This window comes from Lactuca sativa, chromosome 1, assembly GCF_002870075.4.
Source record: "Lactuca sativa cultivar Salinas chromosome 1, Lsat_Salinas_v11, whole genome shotgun sequence".
NCBI lineage: Eukaryota > Viridiplantae > Streptophyta > Magnoliopsida > Asterales > Asteraceae > Lactuca > Lactuca sativa.
This window is the reverse complement of record NC_056623.2, coordinates 106,029,647-106,045,442: the sequence shown is the minus strand read 5'-3', so window position 1 is coordinate 106,045,442 and position 15,796 is coordinate 106,029,647. Positions and strand designations below refer to the sequence as shown.

Here is a 15,796-nt window from a genome sequence, read left to right as displayed (position 1 = left end):
ATATAACATGCAAACTAATAAAATTTCTTGTACAACTATTTATATAAATTAGCATATGTACCACATGGAAGCAAAAATTAAGTACAAATAAGAGCAATATTGTATGGGTAGCAATGAAAATAGGTAAAATAAGCCGGTTTTTGGTATAAAGCTGTCAACATAATTTCTCTTTCACTGTATATACATATTAAAACTTACATCAACAAAGTATTATTTTTGGTTGCAATTGTCTTCTGTCTTTGATGAGTAAATAGTTGTTGTTCATTTATTTTCAACTTGTAGCTATTTGTCTTGTAAAGAGCTGATAGTTTTTTACATTTTGTTCTTCAGAACACACCTTTTTTTATTGGTCATCATGTAATTTGATTTCCAGCAAACTCTTTTTCTTTTGTTCCTTTTTTGTTACAATTCTTGTTAGCTTAGTCATCTATGTTAGCATTGTTAATTTGTTGTTGTCTTATCGTTTCTTGTTTGCACAAGAATCTGTGCTATATGGAACTTCCGTAACCTCATTTTATGACATGGAAACTTGAAGTAACTTATGTCAATTCTTGCATCTGATTAAGTTTGGAATCAATCTCTCTGTTTAATTTGGCATCTTCATCTTTCGAATCCAATGTTCTCAATTTTTACTATAGATTAACTAGGTATTTCTCTCGCCTTTTATTTATATTAACAAAATTATGGAACATGTTTCTTATGTTGTTATTTAGTTGTTGGTTCCTAATTGTTTATTGCGCAATTTTGCATTGTATGTGGTCAAAATGAGTTGGAAAATGATACATAATCCATAAACTGTGTTAAGTTTCTTGAATTTGGAGGGAGAAGATAGTGAGGATTACATACACAGTGAACACCACTAGGCTGCCATGATGGCAGTAGGATGATACTTTACATGAGGATTAATGAATTCATACGAACTATTTACAAGACACAAACTGCAAAGAAGCAAAAGTCAATTACAATGTACAAAAATGCAAGTGTCTCAATGCATGTAGGTAAAATAAGAGGGTATTTAACGGGAGAGATTCGACAGAGAGATCTCACATTTTTCTAGTATTAAGCTGGAAACATAGTCTCTTTCAGTATGTATACATGTTAAAAAATTGCATCAAGAAAGTCATGGCCTCGCTGTAATTACCTGGCCAAATTCTTGTAAATCATTGTTGTTCACTTAGTTTTAAAATGTAGTTGATTATGTGATTTTAACAAAAAAATAAACCATTTGTTCCATAGAAGTGTAGAGAAGGGCTTTTTTGGAACCAGAGAATGCTATCATTCTTGTGAAAAGGACAAAAAAATACTTAGTTTGCAAGTATGGTGATTTTGGACATACTGTAGTAATATGAATGCCGAAAAAGTTAATCGTAATGGGCATTTCTTAAACATATTATCCATGAAAAAAAATCTAGAAAATAAATTTAATCTTAATATGCCTATAAGGATGAAGATGTAGAGCTAAACTGCAATGTCATTGAACATTCTTTCAAGATTATGATGTGGGATTCAAGTAGATTATTTCTGCTTTTGGTGAGGCTCAGGGAACTGTATAACATCCTTAACGATGTCAACACCACAAGCTCCACACGGTGTGATTGTAAACTTCTTAAGAGAAGGGGAATGAGCCAGTAGAAGCTTTAAAAAAAGTATTTCAGTTCTTGATCCTTCAAAAACTGTAATCTTCACAGTTAGCAACTGATTCAACGTACAGTCCAAGCAGTGTGGGGTTTCCAAATGATTCAAAGCTGGACCCTCATCAAGTTCTGGGTTCTGAAGAAAATATAATAAATGCAACAGCTGCTTAGCATCCAACTCATACAATATAAGGAAAATACATATATTTTAGGCATTAATTAATTTACCCACTCCCAAAGTTACATCCAAAGACTTTCCACATTTGGCGAGTTCCGAAGCAAACATAGAACACCATGAAGTTAACCCAGTTCACGGAGTTGCATATCTTGCAAGTTCAAACACTTTAAACTCGTAACCGGATATGGAAGCCACTTTGGCATATTTTCTTCGATAACATCCTGCCAGATGCAAGTGAGATTTTAGCTTACTAAAAAATGAGTATTATATCAGACAAGGAAATTAGGAGCAAGAGCAAAGGTTAAACATTTAAATTTTACTTTTCTATCATACCTCAAGAGATTCACCATCGATAGAAAGAAATTCAATTTTGGGCAAGTTACTTAACATGCTCGCCAGATTTATTCATTCAACTGGTACCAAACCCTTTATGGATGCCTGGAATTGGAAAGAACTATATATATCAAGATTAATAATGTGTGGACTGTGTAATAATTGGAGCAACATGCCATCTGAACAATTGAAAATTTTCAAACTCTGAAGCTTTGTGGCCTTGATGTTGAAATTGTAGATATCCGTGGAAGTTCTCAGCACAAACTTGTTAAGCTGTGGGAAGTTGATATGAGTTCCACACAAATTAGCCCTAAAAACAATATTTTGGAGATAAAGCCTTTTAAGATGGAGAAATCCTTCAAACTCAAGTGGTGGATTGAAGAAACAGTTCCTCAAATGCAAATTTATCAACTCTAGACAAGAAAACACTGAAGTAAGTTGATAATATCGGTCTGAATTAGTAAGGACGAGTTCCCTAACACCCTTTCTTGACAAGAGTAGGGTCGATTGATCAACTTCTTGGAAGCTATCAAGGTATATGGAGATGAAATTTCAAGATAGGACCCTTGTGAAGGAACAAGACTTGGTTTATGATCCTTATAAACCCATTAGGACCAACAGCTCCATTTTTTGCAAATTTTCTGGAGAAGCATTCATCAAGTGTTCAAACAAATTACTTATTCTATCTTGTGGTCCATCTGTACCTCCAATTTTTTGATAAAATGCTTGTCCATACAGTCTCTTCAAGCGGCGCTCTAAGATTGAGTCTATCAAGTGTTCAAACAAATTACTTATTCTATCTTGTTCACAAATCCCCTCTCACATATCTCTGTCGTTAGTTTAAAAAAAGAAAAAATTGGACTAAGTTATTTCAAAGGACAATGGAAAACATAGAACAACTTGATGTTACTGACACTCCTAATTTCCTTTTATTATCGAGGTTTTAGGTGTGGTAACATAAGTTATGAGTAGATAAACTTATTGTAGTAGCAAGGCAAAATATAATTTAAATCAACTTAAATATAATGAATATATTGCATGGCTACTTCAGTTTAATATGGATACGAGATAATTTGCAAAGATACAAGAAAACATTGTTTGAATGATGAACAGAAGAAATCATAAACAATATAATTAAAACAATGTCGCTCATATAAATTGTTATAACAGTAAAAGGATTTCGAGGTTTCTCATATGATTTTCAAGGAGTAAAAAAGTATGGTGGTTTGGAAGTACAAACTAAACCGTCATCGTTTTTTTTATCTGTACGGCTTAGAATGTCAGGAACGTTGGGTTCGCTGCTCTACGACGCCTATAACAAGTATATAGCTATTCCCAAGGAAATTTCTCATCAATTCCTAAAACACATTTGGAAAAAGGAATTTTCTAATATGTGCCCTAAGGGCATCCACAATGCATTCAACTCAATAAAGTTTAATAGATTGTCACATCGTCTTTTTACAATCTATACAACTCTATTATTTTTTTTATTGCAATTCATTGAACTCTAAAAAATTCAATAGAATGTTATAAAACGTAATGTATAGAAAATATTCAAGAATGCCAAGGTTGATCTTTAAATCCATTGAATGTCAAGGTTGCATCCCACAATGATAGAGTTTCATGAATTCAATGACACATAGACTTGCCACCTCATTCAACCCTATCATTAGACTCACCATTGTAGATGCTCTAAGGGCACATATAAGAACTAATAATAAGTGTTAATTATGACGGATATTACTATAATTAAATATAATAAATATCAATTGAGATTTTATAATATGTGCCCTAAGGGCATATATAGTATTAATTATGAAAAATATTACCATAAATTATATTCTAAATACATTTTTTATGGAGATTATTATTGCGTTTCATATTTAATTATGATACTACTCATAATTAATGTATTTTATATTTAATTATGGTAATATTTGTCATTAGTTAATGTTTTTTATATGTGTCTTTAGGACGCATATTAGAAAATCTCATATTAGTTATAAATAATATTATTTACAATTAATGTATTTCACATTTAATTATAGTAATATTACACAAAATTAATATTTATCACATTTATATATGGTAATATTTCTTATAATTAATAATTCAATTAATGTTTCTTATATGTGGTCTTATGACACATATTAAAAAATTCGTTTATAAAAAGGTTCAAGGATATTAACCGGAAAAATAGACATAGTTAAAAAAAATTTATAAATAATAATAAAACAAACTAAGACTATTTAAAACAAATAGGAAAAGTTTGCCGGATTAGAATGACATTTCCAAGAAAAATAACATTTTAAACTCGGAATAACTATCCAAAATATAATGAATTGTATTTATTTAACCCGATTAAAAAAACCATAACCATTTGTTACGGTTCTTTTCCACAAAAATATAAATTACTTTCACAGAAAACCAGATAACATACTATTTAACATGTTTATTAATGAAATTTCTTGTACAACTATCTGTAAGTATTACACCACAGTTAAGCAATAAAACAAGTACAAATATGGAAGATGCAATGTAGCAACTAGCAAAGCAAATAGAGCAATAAGTGGGTATTTAAAGGAGATATTCAACAGACATGTCACATTCTTTCTGGGATGAAGATGTAAACGAACTTTCTCCATGTTTCTTTGACTGTATAAAAGTTCACAAATTAAACAGATGATGTCTTGAATTTGTCTGCAAGTATATGTCTACATTTCTGTAGAGTTTCCTTCATTATAGATTTCAGATGATCTTCTGATTTCAATAAAGATTAACCATTTGAAGGTAGAAGTTTAGAGCAGGGCTTCGTGGAAGAAGAGGAATCCATTATTCTTGTTAAAACATAAAATGTCAAAAAGAACACTCTGATATGCAGAAATTGGATTTTAGATACATTGCAGTCATGAAAGGCATAAAGAAGTCAAGAACCATTTTACTTATCACCCTCACAACAAACATATCAAGGTGAATAAAAAGATATTAAAGATAACTCAAAAACACTTAAAGCTATATTGAACGTTCTTGTAGAGTTACAGCTCTAGATTCAAGTAGAGCAGTTCTGCTTTTGGTGAGGCTCGGGGGAACTGCAGAAGATCCTCACCAATTTTAAGTCTATTTTGAACATCAACTTCATTTAGTCTAAAGGTAAACTTCTTTAGAGAAGGAGAATGAGCAAGTAGAAGCTTTATAAAAATTAGTTCAGGTCTTGATCCTTCTAAAGATACTATCATCACAGTTTGCAGTTCATTCAATGTATAATCCAAGCAGTTTAGGGATTCCAAATGATTTAAAGCGGGTCCCGCATCATCTTGAGGCCCCTGAAAAATCATAAAAATGCAACCACATTGTAAAATATAAATATAATTCGTGTACTATATGAGCAAAATAAATATGCTTTAGCACTCTACATTACCATGTACCAAGGCACTATACCCAGATTTCCTAGATTCGGTGAGTTTCGAAGCAAATAAAGAGCACCATGAAGTTGATCCAAATCACCAACTTCAAAATCCGTTAACAACAAATTGTGTAGACCATTAACCGCATGTGGAAGCCAATTCAGATTCTTTTCTGCACTCAAAAACTATGAGGTGGAAATCAGATTCTAACTTATCAGAAAAAAACGAGATTAGATATATGGGAAAGGTGGGACCCGTTTATGCAAACTCCATTTGAGGAAGAGTACTTTGTAGCATACCTTAAGGAAATGACCATCAGTAACTACAGATCTAACTTTGGGCAAGTTACTTAACGTTGTAGGCAATGTCAATCTTTCAGCTCAAACAGAATCCTGTATGGGTTTCATAAATACTATACTAACATCAGTAAGGTGAAGGCATGGAGTGTGCAATAACCGGAGCAACATGGCATCATGACAACCATAGACAAATAACATCTGCAGGTTTGTAACCTTGATGTTGAAACTACAAACATTTGTACATTAACTAAGGGACAACGTCTTAAGCTTTGGTAAGTTGATCTCGGTTTCGCGAAAGTTAGCTCCAAAAACAATATTCAGGAGAAAAAGAGTTTGAAGATTGATAAATCGTTCGAGCTCAAGTGGTTGCTTAAAGAAACAGTTCTTCAAATCAAGTTTTGTCAGTTTTAGACAAGAGAACACATTAGAAGAAAGTTCGTAACGTTGATTTGAATTAGTAAACCCGAGTTCCCTAACACTTTTTCTTGATAAGAGTAGCATCCATTGATCAACTTAATCAAACTGTGTGTTTATTATTGATTATCTCAAAGATACGATACATATGAACCTAATATTTATAGGTTAGATAAATACAATTAGGTACCCTCTAATTTAAGTAAAATACAATGCAACACATAAACTTAGTCTAACATGCCCCCGCAAGCTAAGGACGGGGAACGACCTGTAGCTTGGATCGTAAAAAGAGAAATCTTTGAGAAGACAACGGTTTGCTAAAAACATCAGCGATCTGATCAGCAGTAGAAATGAACTGAACACATAATTGACCAGAAGCCACACGTTCACGAACAAAGTGAAAATCCACTTCAACATGTTTGGTGCGAGCATGAAAAACCGGATTAGCAGCTAGATAGGTAGCACCAAGATTGTCACACCAAAGTGTAGGACGTTGAACTGAAACTCCCAATTCATTGAGAAGAGCTTTCAACCAGACTAATTCAGCCACCGTATCTGCAAGGGCTTTGTACTCCGACTCGGTTGAAGATCTTGAGACAGTACACTGAGACAGTTTGCTGTTTTCTGGCAGTCCATGAGATCAAGTTCGATCCCAAATATATAGCAAATCCTCCCGTGGAACGTCGATCATCAGGGCATCCTGCCTAGTCTGAATCCGAGAAGGCATGTAAAGAATCAAATGTAGAGTGTTGCCAATGAACATCCGTAAAGGCTTGGAGAGAGGAACCCGAATCATGCCTAATGAGAAGTCCAAAATCAGTCGTGCCCTGTAAGTACCGCAAGATACGTTTGACAGCGGACCAATGGTTTTCGGTAGGAGCATGCATGAATTGACACACTTTGTTGAAGACATAAGCAATGTCAGGACGAGAGATACTAGCATACTGAAGAGCTCCGACGAGTTGTTTATAGATAGTCGGATCTGGCAAGAGAGGACTGTCACCAATAGATAAGACCTGAGTGGTGGTCATTGGAGATTGGACCGGTTTGCAATCCTTGAGACCCGAACGATGAAGAATATCCAAAATATACTTCCGTTGGGACAATATGAGGTTAGAATTACGAGAAACAACCTCAATGCCCAAGAAGTAATGCAGTTGACCAAGGTCTTTAATGGAAAAAGTGGAACCCAACTGTTGAATGAGGTGAGCAATCATCGCATCATCATTACCAGTAATAATGATATCATCCACGTAGATTAGAATGTAAATTCGAGTCCGACCTATTTTCAGAATAAATAAAGATGGGTCAGTGCGAGACCCCGAAAAACCAAAGCGATGCAACACAGTGGACAAGCGTTGAAACCAAGCTCGTGGAGCTTGCTTGAGACCATACAAAGACTTGTGAAGAAGGCACACATGACCAGGTTTAGAAGGATCAACAAATCATTGTGGCTGCCGAATGTAAACAGTTTCTTTTAAGTCACCATGAAAAAATGCATTATGAACATCCAATTGCCTGATTGACCATTTATGAGTTACAGCAAGAGAGAGGACAACCCGAATTGTGGTGGCTTTGATCACAGGACTAAAAGTTTCATGATAGTCAACACCCGCTTGTTGTTTGAAACCCTTTGCTACAAGTCGTGCTTTGTAGCGAGAAATATTGTCCTCGGGGTCTCGCTTAAGTTTATAAACCCATTTGGAATCTATGATGTTGGCATGAGGAACTGGAGTGACAAGAGTCCATGTACCATTTTTGATAAGAGCAGTGTATTCCTCTGACATGGCATTCCGCCATTCCTGAGATTTGCTCGCAACCGAAAATGAGGTAGGTTCGGTAATAGAAGCAGTAGCATGATATATCGAGGGGCTATAAGGTGTAGTCCGTTTCGGGTTGGGGCGTAAATGTGGGGGACGGGTGCGTAGAGGAGGAGGTGGCGCGGCATTAGGAGAGGTATCAAACGACTCAGTCGAGGTAGTTTCTGTGGTGATAGGTGGCGATGCTGCCAAAGGAGTAGTTATAGGAGATGTAGGAGGTGTGGTTGGAGGTGAGTTGTCAGTAGTAGTAGTAGAAGTAGGATCGGGTATAAAACTTGGGAGAGATGAAACATACGTAGCGGCACGAGTGGTACTAGGTGGAGGTGGGCGTTTGAACGGAAAAACATTCTCATTAAATCGAACACGGCGAGCAATGTAGATTCGATCCGTAGAGGTGTCAAGGCATCGGTAACCATGGTGTAGTGGGCTATAACCAAGAAATGTACAAGGAGCAGAGCTAAAATCCATTTTGTATCTATTGTACGGGCGAAGGTGTGGAAAACATTCACATCCAAAAACCCGAAGAAAGGTGTAGTCAGGTTTTCGACTGAAGACATGTTGGTAAGGTGATCTATTGGATGAGGTTCGAGATGGTAAGCGATTGATAAGATACACGGCTGTCTCAAAAGCAAACTGCCAAAATCGTTGGGGAAGATTGGCATGAGCAAGGAGAGTAAGGCCAGTTTCAACCACGTGACGATGACATCGCTCAACAAAACCATTTTGCTTGCTAGTATGAGGGCATGAGCGACGATGAATGATTCCAAGTGATGAGAAAAAGGAAGATAGATTGCGAAATTCCCCTCCCCAATCAGTTTGAACACTTTTGAGTTTGGTATTGAATTGTCATTCTACCATCTTGACAAAGTTGGTGAAAGTTTGAAAAACATCAGATTTATGTGTCAATGGGAAAAACCACATATAGCGAGAGTGATGATCAACACAAAGTAAAAAGAACCGACAGCCATCAAATGATAAAATAGGTGAGGGACCCCAAACATCACAATAAATTAAGTCTAAAATATTATTGCTTCGAAAAGATGAACTAGGTAAAGAAAGTTTGGAAGATTTCCCTAACTGACAAGCAGAACATAAATCTAAACAATGTTTTGTAGAAACAGGAAGCGAACAACTAGAAACAATAGTGTCAAAAACACGTTGATGTGGATGACCAAGGCGGTGGTGCTAGATTCTTGAGGAAGCTTTAGTTGCTGTGAGAGCCAACTTTGTTAAGGACTTGAAACTTGGAAGACGAAGCGAGTAGAGACCGTTATTACTTGGTCCCGTGAGAAGAGTGGTGCGAGTACGTTCGTCCTTCACAACAAAGAAAGAGGAGTGAAATTCAAAGAAAACATTGTTGTCTTGACAAAATTGTTGAACAGATAAGAGATTTTTCTTGACATCATGAACATGAAGAATATTGGAAAGATTAAAGGTTTTATTAGATGAATAACATTTTGAAAATCCAATATGAAGAATAGGAAGAGAGTTACCATCACCAACATGAAAAGAATCAGGACCACGATAGAACTCGGAGGTGTCAAGGTTGGACAGATCTGGTGTGGTGTGGGAGTTTGCACCTGTGTCAGGGAACCAAGTAGTGCCGGAAGTAGAGACATTGTCAGCAAAGGTTGCGAAATTTGCCTGCAAATTCGGTTTTGACGAGTTACTTGCATCTTGGTTATTTGGACACTGGGATGGAAGATGGCCAATACCACAACGTTTGCAATGACCAAATACAGTGTTTTGTGTGGAGGCCCAAGAGAATTTCCTGGAGGGACATGAGTTGGCACCATGAGATCGATTCTGAAAATTCCAACGCGAATTATTCCCACGCGAGTTTCCTCAACGATTTCCTCTGTAGTTGCTGTTTGGGGGCCGTGAGGCATAGAAAGCTTGAGGAGTTGCACTTTGTGGAGCAATCGGATTAAGTTGGAAGCCAAGCTGGGACGCCATGCTTTGTAGAGACTGAAGTTGGCTTTGAAAATTGTTAATGTTGAGTGATGTTTCTGTTGAATCAGCAAACACGTGTGGCTGTGATGTAGGGGCAGCAGTAAGATTTTTATTTATCATATAATCATGATCACTCAAAAGGGCATGTAGCTCAATGAAGGTAACAGGTGGGTGACGAGCTAAGAGGGTAGACTTGAGTCCGTTATACTCTTCACGTAGCCCAGAAATAACAAGAAGAACCAGATCCTTGTCTTTAACAGGTTCACCAATATTAGCAAGTGCAGTAGCATATTCTTGTGCGCGTGCAAGATAGGCAAGAGGAGTTTCATCGCCTTTCATGGTGAGTTTTAGCAACTGGGTTTTTAATGTATACTCTCTTGAAGAATTGGTTGGGGCATAAACACGTTCTAATTGTAGCCATAGATCTCGTGAGGTAGTACCCTGAACATGCTGGAAGGAAGCCTCTGAGATGGTAGAGATGATTATCATACGAACATGAGCATCATTAGAGATCCAACGAGAGTAACTGGGATTGTCTGTAATTGTCTCTCCTGTGCCGACTTTGGGCTCAGGGCATGGTATTGTACCATCGACATAACCGAACAGATTGTTGGAGATGAGAAAGGGTTTTAGCATGGCCTTCCAATACCCATAGTTTGTGGGTGTGAGGGTAAAAGCGAATTTATGAGAATTATGAGAGGTTTTCTCCTGTGTAGTGAAGGCAGCAATGGTCGCCATGAAGTTTCTTGACAGATCGGTGATTAGGGTTTATCTTGCGTAAGAGGCTGTTGTGAGGATGCCGCCAATAAGGTAAAGATTAACTTGACTCTGATACCAAATCAAACCGTGTTTTTATTATTGATTATCTCAAAGATATGATACATATGAACCTAATATATATAGGTTAGATAAATACAATTAGGTACCCACTAATTTAAGTAAAATACAATGCAACACATAAACTTAGTCTAACAAACTTCTTGGTAACTATCAAGAAACATGTTTGGTATATGTAGATGAAATTTCAAGATAGAACTACTGTGAGAGGTCAAGACATGGTTTATTGTATTTATAAACCCATTACGATCAAAAGCTCCATTTTGTGCAAATTTTGTAGAGAACTGCTCATCAAGAATCAACACCTTAATTTTGGTCCATCTGTACCTCCACTTTTTTGATATAATGTTGGTCCTTACAGAATCTTTAATTCGGAGCCTCTCTAAGATTGAGTCTATCAAGTGCTCTAGTAAGTTACTGATTTTATCTTCTCTATCACAAGTTAAAGACCTCTTCTTATATGTCCCTGTTATTGGATTAAAAAATACAAGTTATTTCGAAAAAATGGAAGGAATAAAAAAACATGGAGCAATAAAGTGTGTTGCTCATATTAGTATTGAGAGAAAAGTCCATTGCTATTATCCACAAGTTTCCATTTTACATTTTATTTCTTACAAACATGCTTACAAGGATTCCTCGTCACTTTAATTTTGAAAAGTTTTCATAACATAAAATGTTACTAGAAACTAAATAAATTAATTACACATTATAACTGTCATGTTCTAAAAAACACTATAATAGACTGAGAAAAGAATTGATTTATTTTCACTATTTATGAGTTAATGATTGTCATATTTTTGGTATAGTAAGATAACAGAATTGCTTTATTTGAAGTATATGTGAGTTGATCATTATGCTTTAAATATTAACAAAGCCCTAGAAAGGGTTCACCTCTCTCTATGTTATTCATTGTATTTTCCCAGGTCTACAGTTTATTTGATTTATCCTCAAGCTTATAACTGAATCAATGGTTTCCCCTAGCAAAACCTAACTTATAGTCACTTCGACTAATGAAATTACACTGGCAAAGCCTAGCTTAATCCCTGCCTTGCAAAGTTAACCGGTATCTAAGTACTACATAATCTTCTCAAAGTGATTGGTTTATTCAACTGGAATGAGATCATAATAAACAGACTTCAAACAAATTGATAATAATTACTGTGACACGATATCGAGATTTCACATACGACTTCAATGAATCAAATACATAGAGGCTTGTGAAGTAGAAATTTACGCATCATCACTTGAAGATACCTTCAGAGCGAATGTCAAAAATTTTAGATGAAAAGAAGTACTCTAGCGATATTAATTTTTTACGTGTAGACGAGAAGGTTTGTAACAACTAACAAATACTTGCCAACCAATCTAATGATCTATATCCAACCCATATATAAATTTGAAATTTGAATGCGATCTATATCCAGCCATATACAAAGGTTAAATTTGAATGCGTTACCCTTATTTTTAGGGTTGTTATCTTGTATAATACCAGAATATCAATGTATATTTTTATATGGAAAAAATCCATAAAATACACTAGGTTTTCACAAGAATTAAATTTTAATATTGTGTTATTCTTTTTCTCTAATCTGACATTCCTTTTACTAATTTGTTATAATTTTACCGTTTAACCACTCAACCTGGTTGACATGTGAATTTTGATAATGCGTCATGCTGACAGGGCATGATTACCTGACTCTATTCGGTGACATTATATTTTGAGTATCAAAACTGATAAATATAAAATATAGTAACTTTTATAATAGTTATTCAAAATATGGTGACTTTTATGAAGTTTCCTTATCACTATTACTTTGTGATATGTATCCAAAATTGGCCTACCAAGTGACTCATGGTTTGTAAGTTTCTTATATTTGATCATGTAATCATGGTATATTTTTACTGGTTGTTATATTGTATGTACAATTTACTGATGCATGTCTTTGACTCGGTCCCCTTTACTTCTGTTCCATCATTATAATATCGTGCACTAATCATTTGACTTCCATTCCATTCAGAATTTGAATTGATCCCTTATCTCATACCTCGTGAAAACCCACTGTCACATATCTAGTTTTTTATGTCCTAACCTATCTTAGTTCATTCACAAGCTTACCCGAGAAACCAATCACCACCACCATCACATATTTCACCACTCATCACTTACTGCCCTCTCCTTATATAATGAATAACTAATAGACTAACTGCCCGGAAATAGTCCATTAACGCTTTCGATTCTTACATAAGCTTCTATACAACCATATATGAACAACTTTGAAGAAGAAAAAAGGAGATTTGGGTAAAACCACCTCCATCTTTTAATGTTTTCGATGATTGGGGTGTAGAAAGGAATGAAAAAATCATATGGATGTGCTTGGTTCTTGGAAGACTCTCTCCCTCCCTCGCTAAAAAAACCCTAGACACAAAGCACTTACCACCCTGCCACCACCGGAGCACCATCACCGTTTACCCTTTACATTGTTGACATCTCTTTCTTTCTATAAAAAGCCCTAAATGCCACCATGACGACCAACTCACTACATCCCGTCACCGTTGTTCCGGCTTGTAGCTTGTTCTAAAGATGGTTTTTCTTGCAACATATATAGAAATATTTAGTAATTTGAAAATTTTGGTGCTTATAATGGTAAGATATATTTTATATTTTGGTGTTTATAATTATGTGTGCATGTGTTTGAAAGTTTCAATGCTTAAACATATCAAACAAAAAGTTATATCAAAGTGAGCAGGATATATATGGTTTACAAAACTCATTAAAGTTGCAACTAGAAGGCATAGGTGGCGGAGCTAGGAATTTTAATACGGGGTATAATCTTTTTCCAGATTCAAAATTATATGTTCAAAGAGTTTCTTAACATTTATAGTGGTAAATCCATATATATATATATATATATATATATATATATATATATATATATACATATATATATATATATATATATATATATATATATATATATATATATATATATATATATATATATGGATTTATCTTACGCTGGGTTCATTTCTGCAATTTCTTCTATTCCTACAGAGGGACCGTCTCTGTAATTTTGTCTTAGACGGGGATCGTTTCTATAATTTTCTTACAGAAGGACCATTTCTGTAAAAAAATCTCACACAGGGAGCATTTCTGTCATTTTGTATTTCAAACACAAGGCCATTTTTGTAAAAAACGTTACAGCGACCATTTGTCATTTTATCTATCTGAATACTACAGGGACCAAAAAAGCAATTCACTAAAAAAACCATATAGTTTGAATTAACCTTATCAATACTCAATCGCGTATTTGCGTATACTATATATAAGTAATTAAGGAAGAGTAAATGGAAAGCATTTAAAGTTTACTTTCGTATCATACCTTAAGAAAATTACCCTCGATTAAGAAGTCTTCAATTCTTGTTAAGCTACTAAAAAAGCTGAGGGAATTTATCATCTCAACTCTATCAAAATCTTCAAAAATCCGAAAAGATACACCAAACACAACAATAGAAGGATTTTCCAACAATTGTAGCAAATTAGCATCAGGACACGTGACTAGAATTAAACTCTTCATCTTTGTAGCCTTGATGTTGAAATTGTGAACATTCGTACACTCAAGAAAATTCAGATTCTTAAGTTGTGGTAAGTTCATCTGATTTCCACTTAAATTCTTCCCAAAATCAATATGCTGAAGGAAAAGTTCTACAAGATTAAGAAACCCTTCAAACTGAAGTGGTGGATTGAAGAAACAATTCTCCAATATCAACTCTGTTAATCCTAAACATGAAAATACATGAGAAGGAAGCTCATATCGTTGATTTGAATTAGTAAGAACGAGTTTTGTCACATTGTTTCTTGATAACAACATCATCCATTCATCAATTTCTTCGAAGCTATCAAGAAACATAGGTGGTATATGGATAACAAATTTTGAGATAGGACCCTTGTGAAGAAGTAACACTTGGTTTATGGTGTTTATATATTCATTGTAATCAATAGCTCCATTTTTTGCAATTTTCTCATTGAAGTCTTTATCAAAAGTCAACACCTTCATTGAGGTCCATTTGTACCTCCACTTTTTTGATATAATGCTTGTTTTTATGGCATCTTCAAATGGGATCCGCTCTAAGATCGAGTCAATTAAGTGCTCTGGCAAGTTACTGATTCTATCTTCTCCATTAAAAGTTACAGATCTCCTTTTACGTTTCCCTGTGATAAAAATGGGATATAAATCTAATGAAATTACATGACTAAATAATATACAGTAAAAAGCTAGCTTAAACCCTTTAATACTTGCTGACTTGCATAATTAGCAACTATCCGATTATGTTTCGAATCGTATGTAATAGATCTTCTCAAATCGGTTTCTTGATTTATGTTTTCCATGGATACGTGATGATTGACAACGAATTTTACAAAAACAGAGTTTGCGGATTCAACTGGATTGAGGAAAAGAAAGCATAAAGAGCATAATTCGACCAAAATCTCATAAATAAATCGACACAACAGTAAAAGGATATCGACATTTGTTGTACGAGAACTGAATACTTAGGTTTATGAAGTAGAAACTTACCCATCGAGAATGGAGATACGCTTGGAGCGACCGAATTAGAATGTCAAACAACTGGGAATTTACAATTTAGGGTATGTTGCCCACCAACCTGCCAATGAATTAAATATGGACGTAATTACAAATTTGGTATATATGTTTTAACAATTGTTTGTTTAGGTCTAGTGAAATTTTATGTATAAATTTTGTCCTATTGCAAGATTTTAAATCGATTTTGGTCGATAAATTGTTAAATCTACATGCTTAGCTATTTTTAAGAAAATAATAAATTGGCCAACAAACTACTTTGTTTGATCTTATTTGGTCATCCATGTTTTTATTGGCAGTTGCATGATCAAAATTTCGAATCGACG

General features: G+C 34.8%; 1 protein-coding gene and 1 pseudogene across 1 annotated transcript; both read right to left on the bottom strand.

The window, feature by feature from the left end:
- Positions 1 to 4,634: 4,634 nt before the first annotated feature.
- On the bottom strand, positions 4,635 to 12,545 carry LOC111879264 (F-box/FBD/LRR-repeat protein At1g13570-like; annotated as a pseudogene).
- A 1,338-nt stretch (positions 12,546 to 13,883) lies between these two features.
- On the bottom strand, positions 13,884 to 15,571 carry LOC111879301 (F-box/FBD/LRR-repeat protein At1g13570). The gene is made up of 2 exons (XM_023875755.3): positions 15,447 to 15,571; positions 13,884 to 15,082 (listed from the first exon to the last, which is right to left on the bottom strand). The coding sequence occupies exons 1-2, from the start codon at positions 15,448 to 15,450 to the stop codon at positions 14,247 to 14,249; spliced, it is 840 nt and encodes a 279-aa protein (XP_023731523.1). The 5' UTR covers positions 15,451 to 15,571; the 3' UTR covers positions 13,884 to 14,246.
- Between the last annotated feature and the right edge of the window lie 225 nt (positions 15,572 to 15,796).